General features: G+C 39.1%; 1 protein-coding gene across 5 annotated transcripts in view; it reads left to right on the top strand.

The window, feature by feature from the left end:
* Positions 1-10,353, top strand: part of LOC147228097 (uncharacterized protein C4orf54-like) — a 53,370-nt gene that overhangs the window by 1,654 nt on the left and 41,363 nt on the right. For 4 of the 5 annotated variants that reach the window (XR_015106890.1, XR_015106892.1, XR_015106891.1 and 1 more), the window contains exons 1-2: positions 1-2,297; positions 8,656-8,686. The exon at positions 1-2,297 is cut by the window's left edge and continues 1,654 nt beyond it. Coding sequence is in view for 1 of the 5 variants with exons in the window: in XM_086156315.1 (XP_086012441.1) it covers positions 1-2,273 (2,273 nt within the window). In the remaining 4 variants the exon portion in view is untranslated. Of the gene's footprint in view, positions 2,298-8,655; positions 8,797-10,353 lie in introns of those variants that run through there. The other variant, XM_086156315.1, reaches the window with a different exon arrangement.

Genomic DNA, 10,353 nt, shown 5'->3' with positions numbered 1-10,353 from the left:
CCGCCGTCTCGCCGTGCTGCCAGCTGAGAGACCAAGACAGGAGCGCCGGGCGAGGCCTCCAGAGGCAGACCTCGGAATCGGGGTCGGGGTTTACGGGCAACTCCGGGGACGAGCAACCCGCCGATGAGCCGCGGGAGGTGCAGAAGCCGGACGAGGTGAAAAAGAAGGAGCCGGACGAAACTCCGAAGGCCCTGTTGAGCCACAGCGAAAGAAGCGCTTTCGATTCGTGGAAAGACGACGAACCGGACGCGCCGACCCGAAAGGAAAGCGACGACAAAGAAGAGCTGGACGCCGGCAGCATGTTGACCAAGCTCCTTTTTGTTCCGAGCTGCCGGCGTTTTTCAAAAGACGACGAGGTCACGGAGCCGTCCGTTTCGGGTCCTCCGCAGAAATCGCTCCAAACCGACAACGCCGACGGAGGCAAAGAAGACTTGGAAAGGGGCGCCAAAGCACCGGGGATAAAGATTTGCCTGAGGAGCGTGAAAGAAAACAAAGGTTGCACGCTTAACATCGCCAACCTTTTGACTCCCAAAATCAGTTTCAACAGCGTCAACACCTTCCGGGCGGCGGCGGCGGCGGCGGCGGCGGCGGCGGCGGGGGACACGAAATACCACATTTTGTCCGCGTCGGATAAAATCCCGAACTTTACCGTCAGGGACGTGAGGGAAACCAAATGCAAGTTTCAGACGCCGATTTATCGCGTCAGGGATGTGCGGAAACTCGTGAAGAGCTCGTATCCCTTTGTGTCTTTGGACGGGAGCGACGGGAAGGCGGCGGGTGAAAGTGTCGACGAGAAGGCTAAAAAAGAACCGGCGAAGAACGCGTTACCTTCTCCTATCGTGATTAAGTGTCAATCGGTGAAAACCGACGGGAAACCGCGGACGGAGGAGGCGTCCCGGAAACAAACCGAAGCGGACGCACCGTCCGAGACGTCCCGGAGCGAAAGCAAACCTGTCGCCGGAGGGCGCGCCGTCGTGGCGAAGAAGCTCAACCTCGACCAGCCGGAGACGCAAACGGTCGCGGAGAAGCAGCCGAAACAACGACAGGAGAAGTTTCTCGGCGAGACGGCCGAGAGGAGATTCGAGCCTAAGATACCCAAACAGGCGGCGTTGGAGAAACTCAAAGCCGCGGTGAAAACGATGGAGCAGCTTTACGTTTTCGACAGAAACGAATGGAAGCGTAAATCCCAAGCGCCGCGACCCGTCACCGACAGCCACGTGCTTTCGCTGATCGCCAGCGAGGAGCAGGGGGTCGAGGAACCGGACGGAAACGAAGGGTCGCCGAGCATCATACGCGTTCCTTACGACGACGACGACACTTTCAAAACGCAAGGCGAAACGTTCAGCGACAAGAGCGTCGTTCAGTTTGACGGCAACAAGGCGAAAAGCTCGGAGACTCCGCCCGCTCCCGTCTCGGTGAAAATAGAGAAAATAGAGGAGTCGGAGAAGGGGAAGGTCAGCCCGGCGACCGTCACGCACGGCGGCTCGGACGCCGAAAACTACTTAGCCATACCGGGCTACACGAGTGAAATCCAAGTGCTGAAACGAGACCCCGCGTCCGAAGAGGCGATCCAGCGAGAAAAGAGGTCGGCGCGGAAAACGTCTCCGCTGATCATGGAGTACGCGAATTCCGCTCTCTATCGCCCCCCGGTGGCGGCGTCCCAAACACAGCAGGTGATGTGTTTCTCCCCCCCCCTTGCTCCCGCGAGAGAGACGGTCCAACACACTCAGCGCAAGATGCTCTTGGATCCAACCACGGGACATTATTATCTGGTCGACACGCCCGTACAGGCGACCACCAAGCGACTGTTCGACCCGGAGACGGGGCGATACGTGGACGTACCCCATTCGCCGGTGGCTCCGGTCACACCCGTCACCCCGGTGCCTCTCGCTTTACCCCCCCTGGCCGTGAGTCCCGGAGCGTACGCGCCCACGTACGTGATCTACCCGGGGTTCGTCCCCTCGCCGACCCTGGCGACCCAGGCGCCGTTGCCCCGGTCGCCGGGTCTGTCCGACGACGCTGTCGGGGAGAAACTGAAAAACCCAAGGAGTCCCGCCGCCGGTATCACCGCGGAGGCCGCCTACTACAACGCGACCGGAGAGACTCCGCACAGGTCGCTGCCCGTGAGTCTGAGACACGTGACGGGTCAAGGGAGCGCGGCGGGCGGCGACAGGAAGCCCATCATCAGTATCACGACGCAACAAGGTCCAAGAATCATCGCCCCGCCTTCCTTCGACGGAACAACGATGAGCTTCGTAGTGGAGCATCGGTGACCAAGAAAATGTCTCATTGCACATGTAAGTTGAAACATTTCAGGACTAAAACTTTAAATTAGGAGCCGGTTACTCGATATCAGACCATATCAGGCCTTTAAGACATCGATAGAATCCTTCGGTGTATTTCATTTTTAAATCGTAAGATTTAGGCACCTCCGGTACCTAGTTTTTATTCCGACAGGTGTGTGTTGAGCCTCATTTTGTAATAAACGTCCAAAATGTACTAACTTTTTCATTTCATTTTGTAATAAAGCCGCATTTTGTAATAAACTGCCCCAATGCATTTTGTAATAGATTTTGGCGCATTATGTAAGAAGTTGTTACATATTGAGAAGATTATTGCAAAATGCACTTGCAACTTTTTTATTCTCTCGGAAATGTAATAACATGGTGCATTATTTAATAACAATTCTAAAGCATAGTTTATTTGTTTGTTAATTGTATTTTATTTTACTTCAAATATATATATATATATAATATTATATATTATATTTTATTTGTATTTCTTATTCTCCCTCCTTCCTACTATTATCTATTATTGTTATGTTTTACTTGAATCTCTGGCACAACAATTTCCTTCGGGATAAATAAAGATGTTCTTATTCTTATTCTTATTCTTATTCTTATTCTTATTCTTATTCTTATTCTTATTCTTATTCTTATTCTTATTCTTATTCTTATTCTTATTCTTATTCTTATTCTTATTCTTATTCTTAAAGTATTTGTAAAAGCTAGGCCTATTATTAGTATCACTGTATTAGCCTAGTAGCAGTACTTAGCAATTACTATCAGTACACTATTCAAAGGTTGCATTAACAGAGAATAATCTATAAATTCCATGTTATTACATTTCCTAGAGAATAAAAAAGTTGCAAGTGCATTTTGTAATAATCTTCTCAAAATGTAATAACTTATTACATGATGCGGCAAAATTTATTACAAAATGCGTAGGGGCAGTTTATTACAAAATGTGTCCGTTTATTAAAAAATGCGGCTAAATTACAAAATGAAATGAAAAAGTGATTACATTTTATTAGTTATTACATTCCAACCGTTGTCCAAAAACAGTTCCCTATATTGCGCAGATATGGCACGACCAGAATATATAAGTATTTTTCCATATGTTATATAGAAATTATATTTTCAGTGTTTGTAATTTGAATACACAGACAGAAACCGCTAAGGATAAAGTATCGCTTTTTATTTCTAAATGAATAACCCATTCACTTTGCTTGATTGAAGAGAAAAATAAATCAAAAGCACAAGAAGGAATTGCTGCAAAATGGATTTTATGCTGTAAGAAAACCAAAAAACTATCTGTTAAGTCAGTTTAATTTATTGTTAAAGTTATAACACCGTAGTTAATGAAAGACATGTTCTCCCAAAGAGTAGACGCAACAAATTGGTAACAGGGAAAAGCACTTTTATATGTGTTTATCCTTGAATAAACAAGAATTCAATGAGCGATGGATAGCTACAATTATGATACATTAAAATATAAATAAGTGTTGAAATTTGAGGATTTTTTTTTTTTTTTTTTTATTCAAAAATCATTTAATCTGACCAGTTTTAAAAGCCTTATGCAGGAATTAAATGAAGCGGTTTGAGAAAAATAAATACTTTTTTGAATTGGAAGAGCAGCGACAAAGAATTTATGCAAAATGAAATGGTGACTGAATTTTCAGGTTCCCCGATTAAAGTGTATTCCAGCGTTGAAATTTGAATAAAAAAAGTATTACTTCTTTTTTTTCAATTTCCCTCATTTTAAAAGTCTAATACAGGTGTAAATGGTTTGACTTAGAGGTTCCATCTTTGAAAAAAAATGCAGAAAAATTAATTCAATTTTTAATCTGAAGCATTGATTAAGGAATTGCTGCAAAATGGATTGAATCTGTAAAAAAAATATATTTATATATTTTAAAAATGTTTTCGTTTTAGTCATAACACATGGACGTTACAAATCGACATAAAAAAAGCACTATTTTTCTGTTTTCTTTTTGCTGTTTCCTTGCTTGCGATTTAAATATTTGAATTTTTGCGGCATTCTATTTCAACGTTAAAATCATTAATGGTCATATTATTTTGAGTGTAATCATCCATACAAAATCAAACAAAAAGAAAAAAAATAAGGAGTTTCTAAATTCACTAAATTCACTTAATTATTGAATGAAAATACATGTTAAAATATTAAATGAAAATTGTTTGGCAGGCAGAATAAGAAAAAGCAAAAATGCCCAAGTCTGCTCTAAGTTGCGCTTTTCTAAAAGAAAAATAACTTGCCATGAATTTTAGTATATTCATCATAATTTCCAAAATGCCATATTCGTTTATTTATTTAAGATTCCAAACAGGATCATCAGCAAAACTAACAATTTGAGACGAGATACGTCTGTTTTTTACTCAACTGAAAATTAAATAAATTTGTTAACCCTGTTAAAATAATACGCTAGAACATGTTTATACAGAAAATAAAGGGATTCATTTCTTGTAATTTTTTATTCTATTTTACTGTTGCTTTCTTTGGGGAATTTTCGATTTTGGAGACTTTCTTCAGGTCTTCACCGAACTGAGATAATATTTACGCAATTCACATAATTTAATCTGCGTATTTTCTATATTATGATTTTTTTTCTACACGATGATTTCGGCATGTCGGGTCAATTTTTTTTCTACGTTTGATCAAGATTTTTTTTTTTTTTTTTTTTCAACTTTTATTTTAAGGTTGAACTGCTTCTTTAATGGGATAACAAATGGCGGATGAAGCCAATTTAACATTCTCTTTAAATTGAATTTTATTTAACGTGACCTACTTTTGTGATTAATGCTGATATAATGCTGGTACTCACACTTGTTATTTTACATCTTTTTGGCGTGTATCTAAAGCAAGGGTTCAGCGCTGTCGCTTTAGCTGCGGCATGTCAGCGTTAATAGACATGCAGTAGCTTCATGACAGGTTATCCGACCCCGTCGAGCTCCGCCGTTGCATGCTGGGAGATTCTTAGCCGTTCGCCTGGAGCGAGTTGGTCGAGTTCCCTTTATTCTGCATTACACATCGCCGGGCTATTTTGATAGTGTGAGACAAGTTTGTTTACATGGTTTATTCTTGGGTTAGAAGTCAGAGGAAACTATTCCACTCCGTGACACTTAACATCAAGTTATTCTTAATAAATGGCCCTTGTTTATCTCAGGAAACCAAGTGGACACCAGTTCTTAACAAGTATATTAGATATAAACAAATATGCGCAACTGCCGAAACAATGCTAACCCTACCTACTCCTATTTTATATGGTCTATCCTCTTCAGAAACATTTACATAAGAATATATATGAGATTAAGATTATTTACGTTTTCATATTAATCTAAACATGATATCAATATTTTAATAACATTAATCATATAATAGTTAAATAATTTAGTATGATAATATAAATAGAACAACAACAATAATATATGATATTAATAATATGATACTTTAGATTTATATGAATATTTATCAATATTTATTATATTTATATGTAAATAATATATATGCTTTATATTTATATATTATTTATATCTTTTAATAAAAAATATATTTTTTGCATTTATAATATATTTGATATTAATTTCACATTATCGTCAAGCTGTTTTGACAGTAATATGTATCCAAAAAAAACTTAAAGAAATGTAGTGAATGAGCCACTCTTTTTGCCACAAACCAAGGAAAAGTTTGTTTTTCAGTCATTTCATACATAAAAAATGTTTTTTTTTTAATTAGTGGATAATAACGTGTTGATACTTTTTCAAAAACATTAAAAACTGAAAGCTAAGACAATGTGGAAAATATGCAAAAAAAAAAAAAAGAATACAATTGGATTTTAAATCAGTGAACAATGAATACCACATATTGGCAAAATGTACACGCAAATTGGCACGAGCTGTTTAAATATGTGCATTTAAAGAGGTCGCACACTGCAATGTTGTCATCGCCATGCTGTAGTTTGACACATGGCATAACTGGAACTAATAAAAACAATGGCGCTTTATACATATAATTAGCAAAACAGACAGACAGTAGCTTTCAGTCTGGCGTAATCTGTATATATTCACGCAGTTTGCGGGTAAAACTGAGGGAAGTGGTCAGTGTGAATGGACCTTTGCAATATATTAAAGACGTATTTCGTCCTGGGGCATTAGGTTGACTTGTTGAAGACCTTTTAAATATCGTTCATGATATTCAAATTTCTTCAACCGGCTTTTCAAAACGGCCTAATTTGATGTCAAGGGGGCCGGACCAGTAAAATCATTACCTAGAAGTAACACTAAGCCCAAATGTTTCCTTTGTTTTAGTGTAAAGGAGGTAAACAGATAAATTATAAAAATCTTTATATGTAATGAACTATTCCTCTTAAAAATACATGATAAAATAATATTAAAAAAAGAATCGAAAAAATTACACCCTAAAAAAATTGTTGAGTTAAAAGAGAAAATCTTGTCACTGTGGTAAAACTTGCCACTAGAATTTATTAGAAAATTGATTGTTAGCATGTATGTTTACAAGGCTAATGGTGCCGATTCTGGTTATTAAATTAAAGTTTTTAATTTTGCCCTTTTTTTTTTTTTTTGCTAACATTTTTTGTGATTTGCATAGAAATAAGAAAAAAGAAGATCATTTTAATATGTATAAAAGGACGTATAATGTTTACAAGTCTATTCCGGTTATTAAATCAATCGATTTAATTTTGCCCTTTTTTTTTGTTATCGTTTTTTGCGTCGTTTTTTTTTTAATGGAAATAAGAAAAGAACAATGTGACTAGATGTTTTTTCATCAAAAAATCCTTTTCAAATTTTGAAGCAAAATTGCCAAGTTACTTTTCAATGTTGTTATTTTTCAAACCCACTTTATAAAACACAAAGATCCTGATTCCCGGCGGGAAAAATATTGTTCCGAGGGCCACAACTGGCCCGCGGGCTACGAGTCCAAGACCCCTTTGCTCCAGCATGTGCGGGCAATAATGTAACACTCTGAGCCTGAGGGATTCGTGTCTAAGTGCACGGCAGGCAGGGGGGTTGTGCACAGGGTTTTTCGTAGTGGTGTTAAGTGCAACAAGTGTGTGTGTGTGTGTGTGTGGCTGATGGTAGGGGGGGGGCGGATACAGCCTGGCTAGTGATGCAGGAGAGGAAAAGGTCAGGTCAATGTAAAGTATTTGTTGTGCTGATGCAGGGAGAGGACAGCTGCTCTGAGAGATCAGATGCTGCGGCTGCTCTGGCTTGGAGGCGAGTCCGCGGGGCTGAGATGGGTCAACTTTTTATAGACCCCTCCCCCCCCCGAGGTTTCTTCCTCAGCGTGGAGAGATGGAGGTGGCGAGCGCTGCCTTTACCTAGACCAGGGGTCGGCAACCTTTAACACCCATTTTGCCATTTGGACCCGGTTTCCACGGAAAAGGAAAAGAAAACACTGGGAGCCGCAAATAATTTTTGCCGTCTAAAATAAAGGTATCACTGTGTGTGTTGCTTTTTATTACCTTTACACTTTGTACACTGCTCAAAAAAATAAAGGGAACACTTAAAAAGTTCTAAATGAATGAAATATTCTTATGAAATACTTTGCTCTTTACACAGTTGAATGTGCTGACGACAAAATCACACAAAAATGATCCATGGAAATCAATTGTATCAACCCATGGAGGTCTGGATTAGGAATCACACTCAAAATTAAAGTGTAAAAACAAACTCCAGGCGGATCCAACTGTGATGTCATGTCCTTAAAACAAGTCAAAATGAATCTGTGTTGCTTCAACACTATGATTTCACAGAAGTGTGATTGACTTGGAGTTACTTTGTGTTGTTCAAGTGTTCCCTTTATTTTTTTGAGCAGTATATAAACAAGTGTGTAGCGTGTTGCAGAGAAAATTAAATTTCATTTTTATGGAATGGAACACATTTTGAACATTTTGAGCTTTGGGTTTTCAGAGCATGTAGCGTACCCTTGACCTGAATTTTAGAAATAAATTGGGGAAAAAAAAATCCCTTTCAGTAAACAATAAAAATAAATATTTGGAAAATATCTTCTTAATGGGACTCAGCATCTGCAAATCGGCTTCCGTGAGTGTGAAGGTTATTTTGAGCGAAATAATAAATATAATTTTATTTTAATATTTCAACATCACAATAATCGTCCAACTTAGAACTAAAATAAAAAAAAAAGGAACTAAAACAAATAAAATAAATATTAATCAATTAAATCAACTAAATATTTAGAATTACTTTCCCAAGCCACTCAGTGCCACGGGTTGCCGACCCCTGACCGATACGTAAACAAATTGAGATACATCCCCCTCCCCCCGCCGTACCTCGCATTGCAAAGTCAAATTTCACTTTTCTTCTTTTTCACTTCCAGAACAACTTCACCGAGAAGTGCACCGTTCACCGTAAGTGCAGTTTTCACCCCCAACCTCCACACACACACACACACACACACACACACACACACACCCCGACTCCAAAACCATTCGACGTATTCGCCCCGGACACCGACAGCAACTTCTTCCACCATTCTCTGCTGCTGCTGCTGTTTAGCCCCTCGGCAGATGTGACTGTACTCTGTATGCATTGCAGCACTTTTTAGAATAAACCAATGGCCTCACATCCGCTGGCTGATGCTCTGCTGTGTTGCCTTATGAATCCGCTTTGTAATACTTTCCATTCAGCGGCCGGTCAGATTTTTTTCACTGCAAAACATCTTTTCAGAGGTTTTTTCTGTCTGCGTTTTTTTTTTTTTTTTGCTACACTTTAAATCAGGGGTCTCAGATTCGCGGCCCTCGGAACAATATTTTGTGCCCCCCCCCCCCCCCGCCTGAAATCAAATCGCCGGCGCGTTTTTTTTTTTTTTTTTTTTTTACATACATCTGGGGGTTTCCAAAAAAAAAGAAAAAAAAAAAATTGAAAAAAAAAATTGAAAAAGTAACTTTGCTATGTATTTTTTGCTTCAAAATTTGGAAACAAAATGATTTTTTTTTGATGAAAAAATGTCAATTGACATGGTTAAAACAATATTTTCTTTTCTTATTTCTATAAAAAAAAAAAACGATAGCAAAAAAAAATAAATAAATAACAGGCAAAATTAAAAAGATTGATTTAATAATCAGAATAGCCCCCATTAGCCTTGTAAACATTATACTTCCTCTTATACATGCTAACAATCGATCTTATAAATTGATTCTAGTGCCAAAATTTTTTAAGATTTTCTCTTTTAACTCAACAATATTTTCAGGGTGTAATTTCATCAATTCTTTTTTTAATATTCTGTTTTAATATAAATTCGTCATGTATTTTTTTAGAGGAACAGTTCATTACATATAAAGATTTTATTATTAACCCATTTACCTCCTTTACACTAAATCAAAGGAAAAAAATTGAACTTTATGTTACTTCTAGGTAATGATTTTACCGATCTGGCAAAATTTGGCCCCCGGACCAAAATGAGTTTGACACCCCTGCTTTAAATCAAAAGAATTTGTCCTGATGTTCAAAACAAGACTATGCAATCATTGAAGGAAGAACCAAAAAAGCCTTTCTCGTTTAACAAGCACACAAATTCCACACACAAAGGGAAATATCCTTCCACGTAGCCGTAGCAATAGATATTATTGATCTGTATTGATATGACACATCAGCCATGTCTGCCACTGTGTAAATGACAAAGCGTCCATGTTGTTGAGGAAGGCAGGAGATGTTTTCCGATCCAGGGTCTCCATGGTAGAACAAGTCGGGATCAGAAACGATGCTCGTTGTGGGAGCAAGTAAATAATCTGCTGCTGGATCTCATTGACGAAGGAAACCATTGCGCTAAAAAAAGATTGGTCGATTAGTCCATTTTAGTGAAGACCTTTTGGCCAAAATGTCTTCTACTCAGTCCTGATGAGCCCATATTTGGTCTTGAATGATAGTGTTGAATCAAGGTAACTAAGGCTTCTTAAAGAGGCTCCATCATAACAGTCCGCTAGTTTATCTCCGTTTGATTATATTTGGGTCCCGTCTGGCACGCTTAAAAGTTGCCATAAACATAAGTGAGTTCCCGACTCGTTGCATTTGGGGC

This window comes from Fistularia commersonii, chromosome 12, assembly GCF_037954325.1.
Source record: "Fistularia commersonii isolate RoL2024-O1a breed Wild chromosome 12, RoL_Fcom_v1.0, whole genome shotgun sequence".
Taxonomy (NCBI): Eukaryota; Metazoa; Chordata; class Actinopteri; order Syngnathiformes; family Fistulariidae; genus Fistularia; species Fistularia commersonii.
This window is presented reverse-complemented; position numbering and strand designations above follow the sequence as displayed.